General features: G+C 45.1%; 1 protein-coding gene across 1 annotated transcript in view; it reads right to left on the minus strand.

Annotated features, from left to right (window-relative positions):
* Positions 1-27,984, minus strand: part of LOC138300896 (protein-arginine deiminase type-2-like) — a 767,146-nt gene that overhangs the window by 334,286 nt on the left and 404,876 nt on the right. The window contains exon 10 of the mRNA XM_069240755.1: positions 2,818-2,925. Coding sequence (XP_069096856.1) covers positions 2,818-2,925 — 108 coding nt within the window. The remainder of the gene's footprint in view (positions 1-2,817; positions 2,926-27,984) is intronic.

Raw genomic sequence — 27,984 nt, forward strand, 5'->3', positions numbered from 1 at the left:
CTCTCTACTCCATTCCACTCTACTCCAATATATTACATCCTCCTACTTTACTCTACGTCACTCCACTCTATGACACTCAATGTCACTTCACTCTATGACACTCTATGCTACTTCATGCTAGGCCCTTCTACTCCACTCTATGCCATTCCACTCTGACACTTTGATACCCCTATGCACTCTATGCCACTCCACTCTAAGACACTTTACTCCACCATACCCTATGCCACTCCACTCTACTCCACTTTATGGCACTCCACTCCACTCCACTCTACGGCAATACACCCTACTCCACTCTGTAACACTTTACTCCACTCTATGACACTTTACTTCATTCTCTGGTACACCACTCTAAGCCCCTGCACTCTACATCACTCCAGTCAATGACACTCTACTCCACTCTACATCACTCCACTGTACTCCACTTTATGCCACTATATGCCACTCCACTCTATGATACTCTACAACACTCTACTCCACCCCACTTCATTTTACTCCACTCTATCTCCCTGTACTCTATTCTCCTCCACTCTAGGCCCCTCAACTCTACACCCTTCCACTCTACAAAATGACACTTTACTCTGCTCTAATCCATTCTACGCCACTCCACTCTACAACACTCTACTGTACTCTACAACACTCTACTTCACTTTATGCAACTCCATGCCAATCTCCACCACTCCACTCTGTGATCCTGCACTCTACGACCCTCCCATCTAGGACCCTCCACGACAAACTATGACACTCTGCTCTGTGACACTCCACTGTACGCCACACCACTCTATGAAACTCTATGCTACCCTACCCTCCACCATGCCACTCTACACCACTCTATGCCACTGGATCCAACCTCTACTCTATGACATTCTATTCCACTCTACGGTACTCCACTCCTCACCTTTCTACTCCTGTCTAAGCCACTCTACTCCACTCTCTGCCACTCCACTCTACGACACTTTGTACCATACACTCTATGCGACTCTATTCTGTGACACTACTCCTTTTTCTGCCTAGCCACTCTTTGCCCCTCCACTCTACTTTCCCACTCTACAACACTCCATGCCACTCCACACCATGCTACTCTACTCCATTCTAATCTCCACTACACCGCAAACTTTTAGCTATGCTGAACAGCAGCCATGCTGTTTTACAACTTGGCTAAAACATCCATCCTTCTACGTATCTAAATCTAGAGGGGATTTATACCCTTCTCATTCTGAGAGGAGAGATACTCCGGCCCTAAATAATTGCCCAACCATTTCCAGGTGGCAAAGGGCTGGAATTAAGTTTGGCAATACCTAAATATATACCATTTTTGGGACACTCACAAACCTATAAGGTTAAACATGTCTCGTTCTGCACACAACCCACACCCCATGTCCTGTGTAGGAGTTACCACTCCACATTACTCTGCAGTCTTGGTGGAGAAATATAAAGTAGTAAACACACTTATGCCTGCAGGATTCCTTTTGTGAATTTCTACCAGGCATAATGGGGGCATTTTCAACTATAAATGTAGGTTTTCTCTCAAAAATACTTTTCAGAACGTCATTAATTTAGACTGATTAGAGTGCTCTATGCCAGTGGGTTTTAAACCTTTTGACTTCTCTGGACCTGCACTGGTTAACTACTGGAAAACGGAGACATTTCCACGGTTTGAAACTCACAACAATACTCAAAAATCCAGGAACAACTATACATCAAACAAATACAGAAAATATTAAATATTCCATTTCATTCCCAAACACAAAATATACAAAAAGCTACATTTTTATTTGAACTGGAATTATTTTAGTGTTTCCAAGTAACTACCAGAGATATACTCATGATTATAAAATTAAACCATGAAACTATTGATCTGAAACTGTGCATTTTTTTCCTGTGTTTAAACTACATTCTAATACAGCACTGTTATAAGTAATATGCAAAATAAAAACTCGGCAAAAAAAACAAAAAATACTGGAAGCGCACTTCATATATCATGAGAGGATAAATCTGGGACACTTTCAATCGTAGAACAGAATAATGAAAAAGGCAAAACAATCAACACATTTCTATAAAACGAAGATGGGGCAAAAAAGGGATATTTTAAGTTTTAAAACAAAAAACTTTGTGTAGTTTCCAGCCTGCACATCATGTAAAATTGGAACGATATTCTGCAGATGAAAAGTATGGGAAGAAACGGGAAATGAGGAACAATCTAATGTCCTCATTAAGAGAGGGCTGTAGTGAGATACTTGCCAAACTGGCTATTTCACACCCACCATCCTCGCACATCTGCCAAAATATTTAGAGATACTGGGGTGGAGTGTATCCTGATGGCAGAGCTGCAGCCTCTTAGTTGGGCACCAACCAGTAGGCATAGCACTGCTAGTTAGCCTAACCTGTTTTCCTATTAGATTCCACCACATGCAGCATGACAGTGGTTTTGGACAGGAAAAGGATAATACAGTCCACCACCTTCTAAGAGCAACTATAAGTGCGCCAGAAACACTGATATATTGTTTCAAGAAGAGAGGCCTTGCGGTTGGGTGTCTGTATTCAGAGGCAAAGAAACTTGTCACAGGTCCACTACTCCATCGGCTATGACAGACCAGCCATCGCTCTTTTTTTCACCAAAGCTCCTTCTACCATTGATGTGGGAGATGCTTGGGTTAAAAAAAAACTTGACTTGGCGCAAAACTCCGAATTTGGCAGGCAGGTGGAAGTTGGTCTGGAAGAGGCAATGTTGGTCCACCAATCTATGAATGAGGGCACTTTGAAAGTGAACTTTTAAGGTAGTATAATCCTGTCAGTTAAAAGAGAGAACACTTTGCTTACCAGGAGTTCCTTGATAGGGAAGTCTTTGAGTCCACCATCTCTAGGAGAGTCCAGTACAACAGGAAAACCCTTGTGTGGAGCCTCAATGTAGCCAAACTCCATTTCATCCTGTTTCCGAAGAGAAACAGAATCAACGATGAGCAAGTTTTAATAAACGGCAGCTCTAAACCAAACATGATATAAAAAAAAACACATACCAACTAGGAGCTCTTTGTACTACTTAATACAAACAAACAATATAATTCTTTACACTTCCTCACGTTTCTATGATGCGAATATGAACTTTTAATCTTAAATCCATCAGTGCCTCTAAATCTCACCTGTATATCTATTCACCTTAATAACATATTAGTACTTCTCAACAAAATGAAATGCACAGATTAAACTGTGTGTAGTTTTCCAGAAATGAAATTATATGTACTGTCCTTTGAGAGGTGAGTGATTTTTACATTTATTTTACTTGTGGAAGTGCAATTAGTGCTTCTACAAGAGACGCTCTTCACAGCAATAAATACGATTGATGAAGACAGAACTATTTGGATGGTTTACATTTACGAGGAATTTAAGAATTCAAAGACATGTGTGGAGGGCCACAGGACGGACATCATCTACTAGGCAACAACCGAGCACTTGCTGTAATTTTCCACCGTGGCTGTCCTGGGGTCCATCCTACTGTGGGTCTGAAAACGGTGTCAGGTATGCCCTTTATAAACTTGACCCTTAGGGTAGCAAGAATGAGAAATCAACGTCTTTTCAGAGATGCACTGCTGAAACAAGAACTCAGTCAGAGCCTATAATGTACTCTCAAGCCAATACTTATCTTTAGTAAAAAATAAAGTACTTTAATTATATAGCAAAAATGAAATAGTACACTCTCCAAATGTGGTTCTGATACAGGGCTACAATATCCCTATGAGGTCTAATGAAATATTGATATCCTCTATAGTGGCTGCTCCCCTCCTCTCTCAGTGAGGATCCCCGGCCTAGGGTAACTTGGGAAAGATATGGATATAGGCTTAGATTAGCACAGATGAAGGTCACTATCAATTACCCCAAGTGTTAGCTGGTAGATCAGTTCGGTATTCATTAGGCTCAGGAAGGTCTAGCAGCAAAGTTCTTCTTTGCTCATAATGGGCAAAATCTCTCAGTTCATGTGGGCTCATGCTCACATTACCTTTCTCAAATGGAATGGTGATTAAGCAGTATGGGTAAGAGCACTCAGCCCCAAGCTTCAGCATCAGTGGCACAGGATCTCAGACAGCAGTTGTGCAGCTCCCTGAACCACTGGGAGAATAGCACATAGTGGACCAGTCAGCAGTTCTGACCTCCTGGAGAGTGCAGACGGGCATTTGTCTGCTGCAGATGTGGTCTTTGAGGCTGATGCAGGTGATGGCTCATATTTGGCAACTGTAGCCAGAGGGACAATTGAAGGAAAGTGCTTATCTTTTGCAGAAGCACCATTCCTTACATTGAACACCAATGTAATTTCAGTCCCATCACTCACCACTACAATCTATCAAATGACAGTGATTTTGAAGAACTACTGAGTAGCCCCTTGCTAAAATGGTCCTTAATTAACTTCTAAAGGCAGCCTTGTCTCCATTCTTTCTCACGTCAGTGAATGAATCTGGACTTTACAGCAGCTGGATTGAAGCCAATATTCTTCCCCTGTCTGGTGATATTGTACTCATCGTCCATCTTGTGCCGTGCTAAACTAGAACCCATCCAAAATGGATGCCACTGGTCCTAGTACTCCCACTGTCATCACTCACACAGTCATCTACTACACGTCACAAATCTATTACACATACTCACACTCAACATACACACAAAATGTCAGCAGAAGGTCTGAGGTTTCCATACCAAGAGGAACTTTACATGAGAGGGCATCTCCACCTCCACCTACTGACTGGAAATCCACAAACCATACTTGAAAATCTCAAGGCAGGCGGGGAACCTCTTGTCTTCGGTGGAGCTGGCACCATTTCTAATGCCTGGAGTGACAACGTTTTTTTATTTCAAGACTAAGCTACCAAGTTGGCGTTTATTCTTAAAAAATAAAATATCAATGATTTGGACACACTGTGCTCTGTCTGCGTTTTTGGGCCATGAAACGATTTCCGAACATTGGACCAAAACTCAAAAATACAGCTGATGAGAATGCTGAGACCATTATTCTATTTTTCGAGCTGAAAACAGTTGTCTAAGAATTACTCTAATCAGGAAATTCAAACGCAGTATTGCTGTCATAATCAAAACAGGGGGATAGCTTTCAGTAGTGCAGCATGTGCAAGTGACACCTCACCCAGGCTTTGTGTGCGGAACAATGCAGCCCATTTATGGTTGTTTTTAGCTGCCCATCTCCAAAGAGTGTGTGTGGTTACCGACGTGCTCTAAGGTCCGTGGAAACATTGAATGGCCATCAGTCGAACGAATATCCATCTCCACCTCCTTTTATGTTTCAAAATCTTGTTGCTTATGATTACAGTTTCCTGTTTTCCATGGGATCAAACATGTAATCAAACAAGGCAATAGTCACACGATTAGCCTATGCAAATGCTGTACCTTGCTGTACCACTGGTTACAGGGTGCTGTTTGTCCTCAAAAAAGCACATTAGCTCAATCAAAGTATGAGACTAAAAATAATATGCTAAAATCTAGAACTCCTCCCCACACTCATGAAAATGTGAGAGTGTTTCCTAATAAAGGCATGTATAAAAGAGTGACATGAAATGCATCTGCTGAAAATCCTCTTGTCAAAAACTAAGCAGCTTGTCAAAAGCTAAACACAGATTTGAATACATAGGGAGTCATTACAACCTTGGCGGTTTTTTAACAAGACCGCCGAGGGACCGCCGTACGGAAGACCGCCAGTAGTGGCGGTTTGCCGCTCGGCATATTATGACCGTTGGCTGCCCTCTGTCGTTTTTCCGACGGACAGCCACCAACAGTCATACTGGCGGGCGGCGTGGATGTGGAGGTTGCTCCACCTCCACCGCCACGGCAACAGAACACCGCCCAGCTAATCACGTCCTGTGATTCTGCGCAGCGGTGTTCTGTTGGCGGTGTGGTGTCGGCGGAGCTGCCCCCATGGCTCCCGTCCCCTCCCGGTGGATCGACGGAACAGGTGAGTCGATCGTCCGTTAGGGGAGGGGGGTGGGGGTGTTGTGTGTTGTGTGGGTGCATGGGGGTGTGTGTCTGTGTATGTAGGGGGGTGTGTGAGTGCGTGTATGCTTGCTGGGATGTTGCGTGTTTTGGGAATGAGTGCGTGTATGTCTGTAGGTATGACTGTATGGATGTGTGCGTGTATGTTTGAATGTGGGTGTGCGTTTCTGACTGTGTGTGTGGATGTTGGCATGTATATAGGTGTGTGTGCGTGTATGTGTGTTGGTGGTGCCTGCGTGCGTGTCAGGTGTGTATGTGTAAGGTAATGTTGGGGTCGGGGTGGGGAGGGGGGCCCTGCCACCTTTGGGGGGTGGCAGGGGTGGTGGGGGGGTAGGGAGTCAGGGTGGGGGTTGGGGGTGGGTGAGACCCCTATCAGTGCCAGGGAAGGAATTCCCTGCCACTGATAGTGCTTACCACCATGGATTTCATGGCGGTTTCTACCGCTGGAAATCCACGGCGGTAAGCCGGGTCAAAATACCGGTGGCGGTATTGTGACCGCCGCCGGGCTGAAGACCCAGGTCTCCAGCCCAGCGGTTGTCTCCGCCCTGGCGGGCGGAACGGAGAAGCAGCGGATGACCATGGCGGTAACTGCCAAGGTCATAATACTCAAAAAAAGACCGGCAGCCTGTTGGCGCTCTTACCGCTACTTTAACACCATCCGCCAGGGTGGTAATGACCCCCATAGTCTTTTTAATACATAGTTTTGACATGGATGGTTTCTGCAGCAAGCTTAGGAAATTCGTTTTTTGCCTCTTCTTCACCCCCTTTTCTGTTGCATTGCAAATTCTCAATTTAACACCCATTCCCTTATGCACTCATGCTTCTTGTCTTCTTCCTGAAAACTGAAATTTACATTAGATAAATGTACTACCTCTCCAGCAAAAGAAAGGGGTGTTGTGCCCTACTGACTGCCCTAAGTATCTCGGAGGAGAAGACAAATCCAACAGTCCAGGGCTTCACTGTGCCAGGTTGGCACAGAGGATCACCTGATGGAAGGGGGCAGGGCTACCCTCGCATCTGCACTATAAAGCACTGGTTGTATCCCCGCTGTTGCCAAAGGCAGGCCCGTGCTGTGCCAGACAGCGCCAGACTGTGCTATTCATAAACTCGCTTGGATATAATTCGCATGAATAGATTCCATGAACTATCAGAGATAAATGGCGATTATACTGAACTGAAACTAAGGCATAAAAATCTGATTGAGGGACTGGTGGGACTTGGTTTGCTAAATTCCTCCTCTAAAATCTAAGATTCAGTTTAAATTTAAACCACTATGCCTAAATCCTTATGCCTTGCATTTTTATCCCACAAAGCCCTGCCCTAGAGATGAACTAGGGACATCGATGGTCGATTGACATAGTCCCAAGCCCTCTCCTGATCCATCTAGCAGGACCTGTCTTATACAGTCCGGAGATAAGGCCTGCCCTAACGTATCAAAGGGGAAGGGATATTACCATAAGGGCCAGTAGTAGTGGCGCCTATCCTAGTCCAGCTCAAGGATCAAACTAAAGATTAAAAAAGTATTAACATAATATTCTGGAATACTGCAGGCTTAAAACAACAGCTTGATGACCTGTACTGGGGCATGTTTATAGATCATTTTGACTTCTGTTTATTTCAGGAGAAATGGTGCGGGAACCAATTTAACAGTTGGGCTACTTAAGCTTTTGCATCCCTGCTCACTACTCAGGGACCTGCCCCACTCTGGCAGCTTCATCATATTGGTAAAATCAACAATGCATTGCTGATATAGTCCTACTTAACACAAAATCTCTTGATATGTTGAGCATCTCCACCATGTGTAAAGATGGTCAATCAACCCACACATATATTAGCTTCAAAAGAGGGATTGGAGGTGCCATGGTAACTCCTACTTTGAAGCAGGGTATGCAACAAAAGGGGGGGACTTTGATTCACATGACTCCTTGATTGTTGCATGGGATTTCAATACAACATTTGAGCCATTAAGCATCAATGCTGAGTCTCCTCTTGAGACCGAGGCTGAAGAATAGGGTATGCTTGCTTTAGCGATTCCTCTGGTGAAGCAGGGCACAGTCGTTGCCTATCAACTGATGTCCTTGGCTTTTTTTTATGGCCTCCAGGTTTGTAATGATAGCACAAATTTTTATCCCCAAGCCCTGCACACATAACGCCGCCTAGGCCACTACAGCAGAATAGATGATGTCTTTGCCTCCCTGCCCCAGTTGAAGTTTGTAAAAGACTTGATGGTGGATGGCAGGCAAGATAGCGATCATAATGCCTTACACTGTCTAATTGGGGTCTTTATAGGGTGCTTGGAAGTTGTCCCTGCATCACTATTTAGGGACATAAGGACAGTTCCAAGAGGAGGTCCTTGAAATGAGCTTGAGTGTCTCCCAAGTGTGAGACCATGGATTTGATCAAAAAGGTGCTTAACACTGCCTTAGAGGATACAAACAGATTAGTCTCCACTGAGGCCAGGGAATCTGTAATCCTTGATATTCACAGGGATCTTTTTTGCAAAGTGGATGATTGTTTTTGCCAAGATGACAGGAAGCCCCAGGTTCACCTTAAACAAAGCTCCTCTTGATTTAACAAAGAATGCAGAATGGCAAAAACTGAACTGCTCCATGCACTGAAAGCTGGCAGAGGTGATCTTATAAGGACCAAGAGGGCTCAATATAAAAGAAATCCAGGGGCTTATCAAGCCTGGGATACCAATCTTTGGGGTCAAATATTTGATGTTGCAAAATCAAAGTATGAGAACAAATGTTGGTATTTAGTGGCCAATGGGGGCCAATGTAGAAGTTTAACTCTAAACAACTTTAGTCAGCCCCAGGTATGGTGGAAGCACTTCTCTGACCTATATGACATAGTAGGTGAGGATGCTTCTGTTACTTAAGACAGGTCTGAGGCAGAGTGCCCTATAGCTAATTCTGAAATACCCATAAAGCTCGAAGCTACTAACAGTGCCATTAACAGTAGTATGCCAGGTAAAGCGGCAGGACTGAATCAGATACTGGGGGATCTTTACAAAGTTGATACTGTGAGATGAACTTCATATTTTAATAACCTTGCAAATTCAAAAGTAGGAGGAGCTCTGGTCCTACCTCCTGGAAAGAAGCAGAAATTGTACCCATCTACAAAAATAGCCTTAAGGATTCACCACTGAACTACAGACCGCCAGCCTAATAGTCGTATCCCAAAAGATATTTTGTAGGCAGATTCTTAGCACTTTTGGGTCTTGGATTGAAGATGCAGCCGCTTTGTTGGATCTGCAAGCTGGTTTTAGAAAATGTGTCAGTACCACAGACCAGGCATTCAGATTTCTGACTGTAGTTTGGAAAACATAGTCATCCAGAAAGCCCATTAGACATAATTTTTGTGGGCTTAAAATCTGATTTCAATTTAGTTCCTTGTCGCAAGCTGTTAAGGCAGATGGGGATATCCTTTCCATTACATGATTTCCTAATTAGTTTACACTCTGACACATTCGCACAGGTGTGATGGGACCAGGAAGGTGAGCTCACAGATCACTTTAGAGTTGAGAGAGGGGTGTGGCAGTGGTCTGTGCTGATCACAATTGAAGGAAGCTTATTGAGAGAATGTTTGGACCTTGGAAGTTAAAAGACCCAATTTAGGTACCATTACCTCAGATTTTATATAGTGGGTTTGAGGACTTTCTTGGTTACATCATAGCCCCATTAGCTAAGCATCTATATAGCACATTTTGCTACAGCACTTTTCCTGTTGAGAGTTTTAGCAAACTGTGGAGGGATATTACTGATTTAAGTATTATAAGTCAAATCTACCTTAAAGCTGATTAAACACTCACACTTTTCTTCTTCTTTTGCCCGGGCTATGAGAGACCGAGGAAACATTGGATTGCTCCAGCCTGCAGCAACTTGGAATTAGCCAATGTGTTGTGGCACTTAGACAGCAGCGTACAGAGACTACTGAGATGTATGTTTGTGCTGTTGCTAAATTTCTACAACAAAGTTGGTGCATAAAAGCAAACACTTTGAGCCAGCTGTAACAGGCCCTGTTGATTTGTATTGTGACCTACCCTGTATACATACTTACATAGGTATTTATGCCTCTTGGCTTAATTCCCTTGCCCTTTAGATTTTTGTTCCAATTGGTCATGTATGGCATGATGAGGGGTACATATTATTTATTGTATTTTATACATATTTTTCTGATGGCATCCAAATGTAGTTGAGCTATCGGAAAGATAACCAGTTGAAGCACTTTATGACTCTGGCACTCCCGCCATTAGCATGGTTTTTATACTGTGCGTGTATTACAGAATTTTAAAACGTTATGATTTGCTGTAAGATGTACTATGAATATCAAATTCTTTTTCTCATGTATTATGTGTTGGATTTTTACATTTTACTGCCATTATTTGTACTTTTATGGTTTTAACCGTAATAATGTTTATTAAGATCATGATGATAATGATGATGCATACCTCTCCACAAGTACTACATCTGAACACATTATGATTCCCTAAAAGGAACCCAATGTCCCATTCAAATCTACAGTGAGAAGGTATATGGACAGCTCCCAAGGCCTGTTGAGAGGTTCACAGCAGGCTAACACACCTGAGCAAGCTGTTGGAGTTTTTCTTCATTAGCATAGCGCGCCAACAAATATGAAGCAGGAGAATAAATTATGCCCTGGTACTGCTGCAGAGAGTTAGCAAACCATCTATGCTTGGTACTCTTTGCCTGAAGTGTTTCGGCATAATGACCTTCCTGTATCTCTGATGTTCATACAGATTCAGAAACGCTTGCTGAAATGTTTACAAAAGAAAAGTAATCATAAAATTGGTAAATTGTACTAATATACTAATTACTAATCTTGGGTTCTGGAGCAGCGAGCCACTCTCCGCCAAAAGTACTTCTATGAATCAGCAGGTCGTAAGCTCTATATATATATAAATATATTTACAATTTCCAAAGGAGTCCCCACAGCTGTAGCTTTAACCACTATTATCTGGAGGTTACCATGTCATCTCTGTTTTTGTGTCTTTTGGAAACGGTCCTCTCTACAGGGTTACCTTTTTCTCCTCCATTTTTTGCTGATTTCTTTTTGTTGGCCTTAGGACTCTGAGCACACAGCTGACCAGTGCTAAAGTGCATGTGCTCGCTCCCCTAAACATGGTTTGAATGGTACATCCACAATTGGCATATTTAATTTACATATAAGTCCCCAGAAATTTGCATTACATGTGCCCAGGGTCTGTAAATTAAATTCTACTAGTGGGACTGCAGCACTGCCTATGTCACCCACTTAAGTAGCACTTTAAGAAGCCTTAAACTCCCTTTTTTTTACATATAAGTTACCCTTAAGGGAGGCCCTTCGCAGCCCGTAGGGCAGGTGCTGTGCAATTAAAAGGCATGGCATATACCTTTAAGATTTACATGTCCTAGTAGTGAAAAACTCCCAAATTCGTTTTTTACTACTGTGAGGCCTACTCCTCTCATAGGTTAACATTGCAGAATCCTTTTTACATTTGATAAGATGTAATTCCTAACTGGAAAGGGGTGAATATGTCATGTTTAGTACCTATGGAATTGTAATAAGAAATCCTCCTTAATGGTAAAGTAAGATTTATTATTACAATGTTAAAAATGCCACTTTTAGAAAATTGGTATTTTCATTCTCATAGTCCTATGTGCTGCAGCCTGCATCTGGGCATGCCTCGGCTGGGTGGCTGCTGGACTTTGTGCATTTTTTCAGACTGGCACACAGAAAGGGAGCTTAGGTATGACTGATAGGCCATCAACACCCTGATGGCCCATCCTGGGCAGGATGAGTGGCCGGAGCTGACACTTACACCTGAAGAGGCATGGACTTGCTTCAACACAAAGGACTGCATGACCCCCTATAGTGAGTCTGGAGCCAGGACAGGAAGAAAGTACCTCTGTGTACTTCAAAAACTCTTCTTTGAAGTCACCCCCACTTCAAAGGCACAACTGAGTATAAGTACTGGACCTCTGACCCTACCAAATCAGTTTTGTACCGGACCTGTGAAGAACTGCGCCAGGAAGAAGGACTGCTGTGCTGCCACTAGGACTGCCACTCTGGACTGCTACTGTGGAAGAAATGCTTTTCTACTGTGCTGTGCTGCCATGCTGCCTGCTGCCCTCTGTCCTGCTGAGGAAGGACTGGACTCATCTCACTTGAACCCAGAGTGACTCCAAGGGCTTGCTGGCTTGCCTCCTATTCTTTTGAAGTCTTAGGGACACAAAAGAATATGACTCATCATCACCTACTGTACGTGGACTTTGCTTGCAGCAAGTCTTGCCCTGCCAAGTGGTGCCAATCCAGTCCTGGGCCCTTGGAAGTGGGTATAAAGCGCTGCATCTGCCAGAACCTGCACAGTGACGAGGTCACGCAGACCAGGAACAGTGCATCCCCTGCTGTGAGACTGGGATTGGTGCATCACCCCTTTTGCAGGGACCAGACCGGCACATCACGTTCAGAACTGCTGCATCTCCTCTGCAACAACCGCTTTGGAACCAACGCATCACCTCCAATGTGTGGAGATGATAGACGCATCCTGCCCTCCAGTGTGGCTTAACCTGGCGCGTCACATTCAGAACAACCTTACTCAGAACCAGCGCGTTGCTCAACAAGACCAACGTATCGCTGCATTTGCTTAGGGAAATCCAGGGAAACACCCCAACTGTTTGGGGACCATCAGCGCATCTCATGTGGGACCCATGTGGCTCCCATGGGTCCTGTAGCCGGCCTGCTGTCCATCGTGGGCAGCCGGAACTCTTGACTTTGTCCTGGTTCACCGTGACCAGATACCCAAATAGGAACTTATTGCTTCTAAGAGCTATTTTCACATTTATTCTTAAAGAATCTTATCTCGACTCCTACTTATTGTATTTTTGTTGTTTTGGTCTTGTTTTATTTATAAAACTATCCTTCAGTTTTCTAACTTGGTGTGCTTTCATTGTGTTACTGTTTGAAGTATTGAACAAATACTTTACACATTGCCGCTTAACTTAAGCCTGACTGCTCTGTGCCAAGCAAATAGAAGGTGAGCACAGGTTAACTGCTGGTGTGTATGTGACTTACCCTGACCAGGATTGTGGTTCCTGCTTGGACATGGTGCACACAACTGCCAACCAGAAACCTAATTTTTAACAGTGTTGTTTGAAAATAACTTGTCACCATAATATAAATGCTAATGCACTCAGCAGCACATATGCTTCACAGTTAACAAGCACTGGCAAAGCCATTAGGTTTCACCTATGCAAATTCAAGTTACTTTGTAAATATTTTTTTACATATTGCATATGCTGTGTAACATAATAGAAAAATGCTTGGACAATGTTAACTTGAAATTGTGTATTCTCTTACCTTATTTCACCTCTCATCCTCATTTCATGGATTATTTTTCACTCTTATTGTGTATGCTGCTGTGCTGTGTGTGCATGCTCATCATGTGTGCTTTTTGTTATTTTTGTGCTGTGATTTCTCACACTCATCCTTCATTTAACTAGTACATCATAAAAGTTTTTTTTTTTTTAATTTATTTATTTATAGTTTTATGTAACCAACATACAACATAAGATGAAATGCCACCTTGGTCCTTACAGTAAAAGATCAGTCAGCTAATTTAATCTATCTTCGGCTCTGTCACTCGCCGCGTCTCAGTAACTCTTATGAATCAGGCAGAGGGAGACCAAAAAACATTGCCGAATGTCCATATAGTAGTATGCCCCTGCCGGAGGGACCCAATGAGTCATCAAGTCCAAGGGCAGAACCAAACAGATGTGGCAGAAAGAAAGGAAAAAGGGAAAGGAGGAAAGCAGAAACTTCAAAAATAAAGGGAGAGAGGGTGAAGGCCGGGAGGAGCAAGCACAATTCTCAGTAACCATTCTGTACATCCTTATCCCATTGTGAGTGAACAACACTCATCACCTCAACATACCCATCCACAGCAGGTTCTTCAGACAGACGCAGATTCAAGATAGGAACGAAGCGGTGCCCAGATGTCTCGCGGCCTGGAGCCAACCGGAGTCAACTCCCAGTAATTTGTTAATTGTTCCTGGCAAAAAGTGGCATCTCGCAGCCAATCCGATATCTGGGGGGACCGGGCCCGGCCCCAACAGATTGCCACCCTGCGCTTAGCTAATAATAACATCATGCCAATCAGGCGCCGCACTGTAGTCTGCACCTCATTCACCCCTCCCAGCAGCGCCATCAAGGGAGACGGAGGAATCTCCAGCCCAATCATCTCAGAGAGTACACTAAAGACCCTTCCCCAATAGGCACATACTGGCGGACAGGTCCATGCCAAGTGCATAAAATCAGCAGCAGGGGCTTGGCATCTTACACAGGTATCATCCGTACGCAGCCCCATAGCACATAAACTTCTGGGGGTGTAGTACAGATGGTGCAAAAACTTAAAATGTATGAGGCGTAATCTATAGTTTGGTGACAACTCTTTCATATGCGTGCAGCACATCCTCCAAACATCTTCTGCAATGTTCTCACCCACATCTTCCGCCCATTTCATCCTTACAGACAGCCCGTCCCCTCTCCCTGCCCCTGCACACTGCCATACAGCTTAGTGATTAGTCTCTCAGGCGTCTGTGCACTTCACAGCACTTCCAGCGCGCGGCAAGAGGCTGGGGTCGCGGGCAAGCAGGGGTAGCGAGCGCGCAGCATAGCGCATATTCTCAACACGTAGAATCGGTGGAGAGCAGTGGCGCGTCTATCCCCCAGGATCTCTTCCGGGGACATCAATCTGTCATCAACAAACCAATCATCGAGAGTTATCAGATCAAAGTCCCATAGGAAGCTCCGCAGCCGCGAGTCCTGAAACATCGCCGTATCGCCCGCCGCCACCACTTGCATAGACGGTGCAAACAGCGCACCTATCCCAGAACACTTCAGCAAACCCGACCAAGCCCGGACTGTGGAAGCCAGTGTATCAATGCCCCGAGGGCGAGCTCTGTCCAAATTGCCCAACACTCGCTCGAGCCCATCCGGCCACACTGCGTCGCTTTCGGGAGCCAGGTGTGGCAGATAGCGTATCGGGTTGATCCAGTAGAAGGCAAACAGAGCCTGTGCGCAGAGATAATAGAGCTCTAGATCAGGGGCCGCAAGACCACCCAGCTCAAATGGCAGCACTAGTGTCTTCCAGGCTATGCAAGGCTGACCACCCGCCCACATCAATCGGATCAGCGTGGAGTGAATGCGCCGCAGAAAATCGTCCGTAAGCACCAGCGGAAGTTTGAGAAACAGATACAAAAACTTGGGCAGCACCAGCATCTTAGCCACCGCAATACGTCCAGTCAGGGACAATGGCAAGGAGCGCCACGCCGTGACTCTGTCGTCCAGCCAGGCCATGGCCCTACCATAGTTGGCAAGCCAGAGCGTGTCAACATCACAGCTCAACCAGATGCCCAAATATTTAACAGGACCGTCAGCCCACACAATAGGGTAGCAGGACCGGCACTCTGCCGTTCCAGACGTCAGAGGCAACACAACCGACTTAGACCAATTTATCGCCACTCCAGATGTGTCTCCGAACCTGACGATTTCATCCAGCAACACATCCAGGTTTCGCACAGGGTCCCGTACATACAGTGCTACGTCATCAGTGTACATGGAAATCAAAATCGTTCTCTGCCGGAATGGCAGACCCCGCTCACTATGGTTCTGTCAGAAAGGCCACCAGCGGCTCCATCGCAATTGCAAAAAGCAATGGTGACAGGGGGCAACCCTGCCTAGTTGCACGCTCCACCTTGAAAGGCTCCGACACGCATCCGTTCCCCCTCAAGCGAGCCACTCGCTGCGAATATAGCAAACGTATCCAGTTCACAAAGCAACTGCTCATCCCCACTCTTTCCAGGATCGCAAACAGATATTGCCACAGCAATGAGTCGAATGCCTTAGTGGCGTCCAAAAACACCACCGCAGCTCCATCATCGACGGGAACTGAGCCAGCAACAGCAAAGAATGTACGTAGGTTTTGTGCCTTGGACCGACCCGGTATGAACCCCGACTGATCCGGCAGCACCAATTTTGTCATAAGAGGCCGCAGTCGCGCCGCAATCATTTTGGCAATGTTAATCATCGACAGGGGTCGGTACAAATCACAGCTAGCTGCAGCTTTCCCTGGCTTGAGAATCGAACAATAAGCGCCTCGCGCCAAGAGGCCGGAGCACTCCATTCCGCAGTGCCTCATCATAGACCTCCAGCAGATAGGGTGCCAAAATATCTGCAAACTCTTTATAAAATGCCGAAGACAATCCATCCAACCCAGGTGCCTTGTCTCCCGGGAGGCTCTGAAGAGCAGCCTTCACCTCTTCTATGGTAAAGGGAGCATCAAAGTACTCCCTGTGTATCCTATCAAACCAGAGGAGGCTAATGTCAGAGAAATATCCCAGGATCACCTCCTCAGGCACCACAGAGGGAGCAGAATAAAGATCTTGGAAAAAGGTAGTAAAGACCCTCAGAACTTCAGACGTACCCGCCACTCGAATCATCCATTTCAGTCACATAGCCACTAGCCCACGGCCTGTGGAATAGAGTCGCCAAAGTGCGTCCGGCTCTATCACCCTCTCCATATCGCCTGGTCCCTGCAAATTTCCCTAAAAAATGTACCTCTCTCAAAGAAGCCTCCTCATACACAGAGACCGCAGCCCTCAAGGCCGCCAATGTGGCTCCGGACCAGTCCAACACCTGTCGGGCCTCCAGATCTGCAATCCGAGCCTCTAACTCAGCCAGCTCATGACGCAACGCCCGCAGCACGCCTTGCTGCTTTGAAATGAAAATCCCGCGTACAACCACCTTAAAGGCTTCCCACAGCGTACCAGCCGACCCCACTGTGCCCACATTGTGTACAAAGTAAAGATTGATATCGCGACGCAGTTCCTCACGGAACAGCTCGTCTCTAAGTGCCCCAGGCGGCAGCCTCCACATGTAGGCCTGAGCAGGTCCGACGGGCATTTCCAGCTCTACACGCACCGGGGCGTGGTCAGACAGCGTGCGCACCATATGATCGACCGAGCGGGCCCATAAAGCCACATCTCAAGAGCCTATCCAATGGTCAAGACGCGACCAGCTATTGTGTACATAATTAACACAAGTGCCTTCCCGTACCGCAGGGTGTTTCATCCGCCACAAATCTACCAGTGACTCATCGTCCATAATCGCAGATAAAACGCGAGCAGCAGAAGTATGCTGTGCCCGGGCCGAACTTTCTCTATCCAGAATGGGATCAAGGATCACATTGAAGTCTCCTCCCCAAAGCACAGTTCCTCCCCCCAAAGACTCGATCAGTCGCCAGACCTCACTAAAGAACTCAGGATCATCCGAATTAGGCCCGTACACCGACGCGAGGCGACACGGCCTATCCATCAGCACTCCGCTAAGCAGAACATACCGCCCCAATGGGCCAACAATCACCCTGCAAGTGCGCCACTGCAAACCCTGGCGTAACAGAATCGGCACTCCTCTAGCATAACTCGGATACACAGACCCGTGGCATTCCCCAATCCATCCCGCCTTTAAATAATGTAAGGTATTCTCCACCAGGTGTGTCTCCTGTAGCATGCATATATCTATATTCTGCCTCTTGACGTATGCCGACATAAGGCGCACCTTCCGTCTGTCATTCAAGCCACGCACATTCCATGTTAAGCAGCGAATCAGAGACTCTCTCATCTGTGTCATCTGTTCTGCTCAGCGAACATACAGCGCAGTTCCATCACTCCTCCATCCCGGCCAATCTCCCAAAACCACAAAACACAAAATGAGAAACAGAAAAGCACACAATACAACAACCCCCACCCACACAGACCCCCCAAACGGGTCAAAGACATATCCCTCCCCCCAAAAACCACACCCAAATATGCAAATAATGGGGACTCATCCAGAGGGCGGAAGCTAACCGCCCAACCCGCCTAGTATCAGGCAGGGAGGGCAGGCGGGGGCCCAGCACAAAGGAGTGTCTTGAGGACAAGCGGCACAAAATGAAGTGCATCTCACAACTAGTTGCAGCGGGGCCTTCTCTGTTGAAAAAACAAAGATAATCAGTGACGATCAGTCATTATCGCTTAGCGACTCTCGTTCCGCGGCACCCCCAGCCTCCGGCATCGCTTCTGGCTTCCGAGGAAGAGACTTGGCATACCTCCCCGCTAGCTTCGGGTCCGTAAACAATTGTAGAGACCCACTATGTTGTACCTTTAGTTTCGCCGGGTATATGAGCGAGAACCTAGCAGCAGTTTGGGCCAGCGACCGCTTTGCCGGTAAGAACGCACTGCGCGCCACCTGCACGCCAGGGGTGTAGTCTGGAAAAAAGTTCAATTCAGTGTTTTTGTATATCACCGGATGGCGCTCCCTGGCCAGTCGCAGAATCGTGTCACAGTCACGATAGTTCAGGAGCCGAATAATGATAGGGCACGGGGAGCTCCAGGCGGGGCCCGCGGCCCCAGCGATCTATGCGCCCTTTCCACCACCAGCAAACGGGACAGCTGGTCGGGGAACAGATCAGATAGCATCTCCTCCACAAAATCCTCCATTCTGCCCATGTCCGTGGTCTCGGGGAGCCCCATCAACCTGAGGTTATTCCGACGTGATCGGGCCTCCAAATCTTTGTTCTTTGCCCGGATGACCTCCAGCACCCTCTCCATTCGCAGCAATTGTTCACTCTCACCTCGCTGCGTGTCTTCCAGACCAGAGGTACGCGCTGCCAACTGGTCAAGGCGGGCGTCATGCTCGTCCACCCGAGTCTTGATACGATCAAGTTGCTCTGTCACGTGGTCTAGCTTCCCATCTATTCCAGCCAAGCTGGTCTTGAGGTCCAGAAACATAGCCTTTACCGAACCATCTGGGTTCTCTTCATCCGTCGCTGGCCCCTCCGACTGGGATGCGGGAGCACCCCCCCTCCGTCGCCCCCCTCGAAGGAGAGCTTAGCCAGTCTCTGCTCTGCCTTCCCCATCACTTAACCAGTGGGTCCTTGACAACCACACTCCGCTGACCCCCCTGGAAGTCCAGGAGGGGAGGTCAGATATTCAATCCACCTTCACAAAGTCCACCCGGCTCCTGCTAATCAGCTTTATCCAGCGTCAGCGGTGTTATGAATCTCGTCAATGTCCGGCATCAAATAAGCCTCTGTGTCAACAGCACTAGGCCAGAGCACCCTTACACCAGTTCCCACCTCGGGCTTTTCCTTCGCCACCACCTCACCTCTGGGCCCCGGCCACGATCCCGCCGCCTCCACTTGTTCGATCGTCTTTGAGTGTGCCCCCCAGGCCACACAATCACAGGAGAGGCTCTCAATTCACTCAATGCTCAGCGCCGTCCGCGCGGCCGTCCTACCTCCAGGCCACGCGGTGTAGGCCTTCAAGGCAAGATTCCCAGGCGCAGCGAGAGAAGGCCTTCAATCGTGGAGGAGGAAAAAAGGGGGGGGCCCGCGGCACGACACCACCGCCGATAAGGCCCCCCAAGCACCCCAATGATCGATGCCCCCGAGGCCCTCCAGGTCTCCGGGGGAAAGCGCAGGCCAGTCCCACTCTGCACGGCGTCCGGGAGCACGCCGCGACCCTAAGAGGCCAGCTCGACCCCTCGCACTGCACCCCAACTGTTGCCGCTGCAACGGGGGGAAGCCATCAACATCAGTCGTCCCCCCATCCTCTCATCGCTCGGCCGGCTCCGTCCTGACCGGATAATTTAGCAAACTTGGCCCCTGCCGGAGCAGAGCCTCACGGAGTGCCGGCCATCTTGCCGCTGGCTAGCTCCGCCCCCTATCATAAAAGTTAATAATTGTAGCAAAAGCTGCTATTGTACCAGCCCGATTTAGTAAAATCTAATTGTAACAGTAAGCAAACTGGAGTTTTTTTTTCCAATAAGGTTTAAAAAAAAAAAAAAAAACATTTGGAGACTAATATTTTGTGGGCAGTACCTTGAGAGCATAGGAACGTAGGAAGCGAGGTGGTGTTCAGGGTTGGATCGATCAGTCTTAGATTTGCAGTTGCCTGGTAACCAGTATTAAGAGCACGGCATGCATGTACTGTGGCAGAACAAACACGAAGGGGCCTTTCACCCTACTGTCACAGAGGAGAAGATGCTGCAAGGGGAAATGGAGCTTTCCATAGCCTTTGTACAGATTTTGCAAAGGCTACAAGGCATGGGCCTCTGCACCCGGCTAGAGAGACAGCCACAGGTGAGGTTAGGTAACACAACCAGTGGGGTGTCCATTGTGGACAGCGCTGGTCATGTCAATAGAAAGATGACTGCTACAGAAGGTTGCAAATCCAAGTTGCAAAGCTGGTAGCCATCTAGGGATCGAGAATGTTATAGCTAATGTCAAGGAAATCGCAGCATTTCATTGTTTTTTTTGGTCACCTGTTATGTTTGTGCACAGAGATGTATTTGGTAAATTTAAAATGGCTCCCATTATTTGTGGGGTCAGTGTAGGGGGTGATCTTTAAAACATGCTTTCAAAACAAGCCTTCTGACAATTGGGGATGCTGCTAATGTTAAGTCACTGAAGTCCTAGGGATTGTGAAAACTCCAAGCGTCATACAAAAACAAGATGTCTGGCGCTGCTTCGGAACGCATAATTGGAATACATTTTAATTGTGTGTTCCAAGGGAGGGCCATCCATCTTATATGCTGATCTTGATGTTTATTAATATAGAGCAGGGCAGAGGATGTAGCATAAGGGATAGAGTGGCTGACATTGAAGCTGGGAAACCGTGTTTGAACCTTGATCTGGGCAAATCTCTTAGGGCCTGATTTCGAGTTTGGCAGATGGGGTTACTTCATTACAAACATGATGGATATCCTTCCACCGTATTACGATTCCATTTTATTCTATGGACATCGCAATACGTGGATGGGATATCCGTCACGTTTATGACGGAGTAACCCTTTTGCCAAACTGTAAATCAGGCCCTTAATCGCTACATGCCTGTGAATATGCCTGTGCTCATGTAAAGTGCTCAGATATCGACTGGTTGAGTTTGTGCTGTCTAAAATTGCACAAACAAAAAATTAAAAATAAAAAAAGAATAAACAGTGGAGGGAGTGTGGGAAACAACATCGGGAGGTGACAGGGAGCAGAAATAATAGGCAGTAGTAAGACGGAACACATGCACTTGTATGGAGTGCAGGAATGAAAATAAAAAAGTATCTCAGATGTGCACAGTCAGTGACCACCAACTGGAAAGGGTACTAAATCCAAGCTCAGGGAAGAGCAGCTGAAGCCAGGGAAAGGCAGGCAGTGCAACCTGAAGACACAAGAAGCTGCTGCTGACCATTGAGAAGGAAGAAAATGAGAGTGACCGGCAAAGCCTATGAGTGGTAAGTATTGGGCAGGCTGTAACCCACTTTTAAGATTTTATTTAATTACAAAAGATTTCTCATCCACAGCACAAGTGCTGTGCAGGCAAAATCTAAAAATGGACACCAACTGTCCAGAGCAGCACCAAGCTCCCCACCTCCCAACAGGCAAGCATTCTTACATGACATGCTCATGCTTCTGGAAAGTAGATGAGAGCACAACCTTCCATTGGCCATAACAATATTGCCATTCCACAGAAGCATTCATATTTGCATAGTATTGTTGTTAATGCTATTTTGGTGAACCAAATAGGTAGTTTTTGCACTAGAGTAAACTGCCCAAAAAGTTCACTTTAGCATTTTCCACCTAGCCACCTCTACCTGTACAGAGCTTTATATAATGTCTCCAGTAATAGGGTATGTTGCACTGTTTTAACTTATGTGAGGTTAATAACAAGATCTGTACTGCTATATGAAGGGTCAGATATATCCATACCTTTTGACTTGATATAATTTATTCAGAAACCAGAGACTGCTTCCAAATCATGTACGTCTTCTAATAACACTGATATTGATTGCTCTGATTCTGTTATGAAGCACAGCACATCACCTGTAGACAATGCTAACTTATATGTTTCCCTGTCAACTTCTATCCTTTTTTGTTCGGGTAGCAGAATATTCATTGTAACATTTGTTCCACTGTAAGGGCAAACACTAGGGGTGACAAATTAAAACTCTTGTCTTGTTCCCCTGGCTAAAGAAATTGGTGGCGGAAACTCACCATTTATCATGTGTCTTTGCTGAGGGAGATTTGGAGTTAGCTAGGATAAGGGAGGTCATGTTTGGGCCTATTCTGGTTTATGCTAGGACTTTTAATATAAACTGCAAATCTACCCTGTTGAACACCTTCTCTGCATCAAGCAAAAGAAGTATGATTCTTTTCCCTTTTCATTCAGCTATGGCAATCATTGCAACTGCAAGTCTTGTACTGTCATTTGGTTGTTGCTGTTTTATAAATGTATTCACAACTTTAGATAGTGGTGTAGTTAGTAGAACACAGTAGCCTTTATACAAGGACACATAGTAGCCACCAGGTCCTGGGATCTTATTTGATAGACTGCTGATAGAAGCACCTGCGGTGATAGGACCCTCTACTTTTTTCAGGAACCGAGGAGCACCAAAGGAGAATACAAAATACAAAACCACAAAAGGTTCAAATATAAATACTGCAACTTACCATCATGGCTCTGCACCTGACGTAGAGTTGAGTAGTAGGTATGGAATGCTCGCATTATGTCTGTCGTTTCTGTCTGTGATTTGTCTTTGCTATCTGTTGTTTACTGTATATGATTTCTAGTGTTGTTGTCACTTTTTTGCTAATGGTTCTCAGTCATAAATAGCATTTTTTGCAGTATCTTTCATGTATAGGTAATCAAATTCTCTCCTAACCTCCCTTAGCTCCTTTTAGTAGGAGTCTTCTATGGCTAGTACAGGCGCTACTGGTAGCCTGCACCCTTGAAGCAGGTACCTGGAGTGCAGCCAAGCACAATACGTAATTTAGATGGTCTAGTCATTTTGAAGATGGCAGTGCTACGCATTTCTGAACCCTTGGACTGTCTGCCGGCCAAATAAATGGCAGAGCCACACACTTACACAGAGTACATATTGTAAAAGCTTATGGTACCTGCGACATGAGCACCAGGGTTTAGTAAACCCACTCCTAGTTTAGTAAAGTCACATGGAGATTGCTCACTATAAAAGCCCTACTCTACCGATTAAATGGCACCTGTGTAAACTGAGTCAGAAAAGAAGTTCCAGTAATAGCCAGAGTGGAGTTTCTAGACTCTAAAGTTTTTCATGTTCAAACAAGCAGCCAACAAGAAGGAAGAATGGGAACTTGGCTTGTCATAGAGACCATATTCCTCAGATCATCATAGCAGAGGTGTAAGGTGTAAAAGGAATATCAAGCAACAATGAATGAATTGCTTCTGACTCAATGATACAAACCAACACTGAAGAATCGTTACCGCTCCGTAGTGGATCATTTATTGACTGACATGCTTTGAATTAAAACTAGCAAGAGGTGGATACAAAATGTAGGGACGGTGGTAATGAGGTTTGCTTTATTAAAACAGTTATTTAACACCACATACATAACCCTTAGCTCTCCATTGGACTGAATACCTTAGTAGTTGTGCTTTACGAAGATGTAACACATCTTTCACATTGCTACATGGAAGACAATATGAAGAGTACCTGACGCAGAGTACCCTCATAGCTGACATGCAACTGCTGGACAGTGAAGTGATCTATCTCCTTTGTCATAGTGGAAGGCTATAAAGACTGTTAGGTAGCAACTGATTCTTTATGTATAGTTGGCCTGCCCTTCCTTGGAGTTAAGAAAAGAGACAAATAAATTGTTTGATTTCCTCAATATCCTCGAACAGCCAAGACAGAGCTTGAGCATCTTTTCGAGTGCTCGTTGAAACAAAGCAAGACGATCAGAAAGCAAATAAACATGAGCTAAAAGTTGGGATAGATTACATGGGGCGTTTTAAAAAGAAGAAACCAAGAGATAAGTGGACCTTTGAACCTTATTTGGTAAAAAGTAAGGTGGGTGACATCACTGCATTGAAAGCATAACAGGAAGAAAGGTAATGGCAATACAAGATACCACATAGGAATAACTTTATTCCAATAGGCGATAGGATACACTTATTCAACCCACCAAATATTTCACAGTCTGAACTGGAACCTGATCCAGCTACAAAATACCCCCAAAAAAAGAAATGATATAGGACATTTGTCTGAGAAGAAAAAATAACTTAATTGAAAGTAAGGCTAAAGATGGTCAGACACTGGATCAGAATTAAAGAGTCATTGGTAACTCATTCTGATTGGTCTGATATGAACTTTGAGCAATTGGATCAGTAAAATAATTCACACCCCCAAACACTCAAACGTCAGTCCCAATACGGTCATTAGATATCCCAGTGAGGAAAGCACCAGTGGAAGCTGGTAGTGAATCACCAGAAATAAGTATTTTTACATACATATCTGTTTTACAAAGAACACACATGATTACATTCCTGTTAATCCATTATATGTATTTTGAAAAGTATTTTGTTGATTGTCAAATTATGCTGACATATAGTTAAGTCAAACTATCCTAATAGGCAAATTAGTAATTCCGTGATGTGAAACAGTAAAGCAAAAGCTAAGCTACTTGTATTTTTAAAATGGGTTGAATGTGTATAGCATGAGTAGTAGTTTAGCTTTAGTAATGCCCGATCAGGCATCTGTGACCCAGGTATACTTCCCAACATTGCTAATGACATTATAGTTCTTGAGCCCTGAGATCTTAAGGCTCCGCTTGCAGACTATTTAAAGTAAAAGAGAAACTTATGCTTGCATTTTATTGAAGTTGTAAAATGATTTATTGACACTGACGAAATTGAAACCTATGCCTTATGTGTCTTAACCTTTTTTGCTGCTTAGTCTCCCCCAAAGCCTCCAGTACTGAGCCCATTTTTGGCTATTTGGGGTAGTTCGTACTAAGGCCTCCATTACTTTTTGTACACATAAGGTATCCATGCCGAATCTGTGTCCTATTTTTAACAATATCCTGGGATTTCTAAAGGTGCCCAGGGTTTGTGATTTCCCCCTGAGGGAACTGAGAAAATAGGCAAATTATTGCAAATTTTTTATTTTTTTTAAAAACAATTAGGTAAAAAGTGGTCCAGATGAAAGTGCATGTTTTTTCCCTAAAAATGGCATCTACAAACTGTTTGCTGTACTAAAGTCATTATCTTTCCAACGTTCAGGAACATGCAGAGCTGAATCGTAAAACCTAATTTTGTACCACAGCTTTTGCATTTTTCGAAGAGGTTACCTATGTTCCCTATTTTTTTGTGCTCTCAACCTACTTCCAGTTTGTGGTGGAAACCTGTATAAAATCCATGGGTGATCCAGAAAAGCTATAGATTTCTCAAAAGTAGACAAAATTCTGAATTTAGCAAGCGGTCAAATGTGTAGATCCCTCAGGATTTTCCCAAGGGAAATAACTGTTGGAAAAAAAATATTGAAAATGACTAGGAAAAAACAGGCATTTGTGACAAAATTTCCATCTGTAACGTTTTGTCACAATGGCAAATTGACAAAAGCAATACTCTATTTCGCCTGCTAGAGCTTTCTGGTTGTGAGAATGTATAGGGTTTGTAGATTCTCGAAGAACCCAAGCTACCCAGAGCAAACAACTGAGCTGAACTACACAAAGACTTTTCTTTGAGTAGCAAGTACAGACCAATTCTTATAGTGAAATAGGCAGAGTGAAAAATGGGTATCAAGGAAACTTATCTATTTCTGAAATGGGCACAAGATATTGAGTTTATGAGTATTGGTTATTTCTACATCTCTGAATTTGTATGTACCCATATTAGCATATGATTTGGAGGGCATTTTTCAAAATGTCATCTTTCTTACACATTTGAAAGTCACAAATGCTGCAAAATCCAATCGTTAATAATACATGTTATACTATTCTATGATCCTGCAAGTCTCCTGATAAAAATGGTACCTCACTCGCCTGTGACAGGAAACAGCCCAAAATGAAACATGGACACAGCACATTTTTCCACCCAGAACTGACCCTCTTTTTCTGATTTGGGAAGCTCTAGATTTTGGACCCTAGCTCAGCCAGCACCTTGGAAAACCTAGCTAACCTGTACATTTTAAAAAACTAGACACCTAGTGACATCCAGGGTGGGCTGACTTACGTAGCTCTCACCATATTTTTTTCCCCATAATCCCTTGCAAATCTAAAACTTTGACTACAAAAACACATTTTCCTCACATTTCTGTGATGGAATGTTTTGCATCCTGTGGGAAGCCACAAACTTCCTTCCACCCAGCATTCCCCTAACCCTCCTGATAAAAATGGTAACTCACTTGTGTGGGTAGATCTAATGCCAACAACAGGAAATGGCCCAAAATGCTACATGGACGCAGCACATTATTCCACCCAAAACTGAGCCTCTTTTTCTGATGTGGTAGCTCTAGATTTTGGACCTTAGCTCAGCCGGCACATAGGGAAAGCTAGCCAACTTGTAACTTTTTAAAAGCTAGACACTTAGGGGAATCCAGGATGGCATATCTTGTGTGGATTCTATTAGGTTTTATTTACCCACAATGTCCTGAAAATATCCAACTTTGCCTGAAATCACGCATTTACCTTACACTTCTGTATTGGAAACTTACAGAATAGCAGGAATGCACAAAATTCAGATTACCTAGCATTGCCCCACCTGTGTCAATAAAATAGCTGCCCCACTTGTGTGGCTGGGCCTAGTGTTGCGACAGAAGCAGATTGAACCAAGGACAATGGGAGCGTTTCCATGGAGACTCCTATTGACCACAGTTGGATCTGTTCCTCTTGCTGACACAAGGCCCACCCACACATGTGGAGCAGAACTTTTATTGGTATATTTGGGGCAATGATGAGTGGTAGGAATTGTGGGAGTTCCTTTGGATTGTCAGAGTTTCCTTCACAGAAAAGCGTGATTTCGGGCAAAGTTGGAGGTTTGCAAGGCATTTGGGTAAGAAAATAGTGTGGGGTGCATGTGAAGCACACAACCCTTGACTCCCCCAGATGTATAGTTTTCAGAAGTGTCAGGGTCTGGTAGGCTTTTCCAGGAGGCAGCCTATCCCAGGCTGAAAAAGTGCAGCCATTCACCACTTGCAAATGGGACGATATTGGGAGTTAGCCAAGCCCTCCTGGCCATATGTAAAATCAACACCCAAAAGAGTCACCTGTCCTCTTGTTTGCCATTGGGTTGGAGATGCTTTAGGGCACAGGGGTGGTGTAAGACATAACTATGTCCATGGTGGTGGGCAGCTCCCACCCCTGTTTTTTTCAAAAATGTTTTCTATGGTGTCTAGTGCTTTCTGCACCACAGGGGGCAAATGAGGGATAATTACCCCATCTACTCCCAGGCAAGGAAGAAAGAGCTTAGCCCCATTTATTTTGGATGGGGGTGTGGATAGCCCCTTCCTTTTATAAAAAAAAAAAAAAAAACAGAACAGTTCCTGGTGTCTACTGGGCTTTCTGCCCTGGGGTAATAATACCTGAGTCCCCCTGGAGTTATGGCGGGGGGGGCAAAAAGACTGTGTTCATTGAATAAAATTGATTTGGACAGCCCTCACCCCTTGACACTAGATTTAAAAAAAAACTGGTGTCTAGTGTGCTTTCTGCCCCCTCCCCAGTGGTGGCAGATTGGGGGATGTTGCCCTCATCTGCCCCACAGGAGGACAAAGAAACTGAATATAGCCAAACAAATTCAGGGGGAAGCAAAAGCCTTTGCTTAAGGGGCCACTCCCCACTCCCTGGTGTCTAGTGGTAGATCCCTGCTTGGGTGATCCCCAATCAGGTATCCACTAGGGAAGGGTACCATTGGAAAGGGGAAACTCACCCCTTTCCAGTGACACCTCTCCCATCTGCCTCGATGCTAGGGGGCTGAGGTAGCTCTGTGAGAAACTGAAATGAGCCAATTGGCTAATTTCACTTTTGGTTTTAGCAAAATGACATCAGCACACTTCATGCTGTGATCATCATTCCACTGAAGCAAAAGACTGAGCCTAAGGAAATGAGGAAGCTTTTCCCCATCTCCCCAGGCTGTTTCTTTGAGAAGGAAATCCCATGTG

Source organism: Pleurodeles waltl, chromosome 6 (genome assembly GCF_031143425.1).
Source record: "Pleurodeles waltl isolate 20211129_DDA chromosome 6, aPleWal1.hap1.20221129, whole genome shotgun sequence".
NCBI lineage: Eukaryota > Metazoa > Chordata > Amphibia > Caudata > Salamandridae > Pleurodeles > Pleurodeles waltl.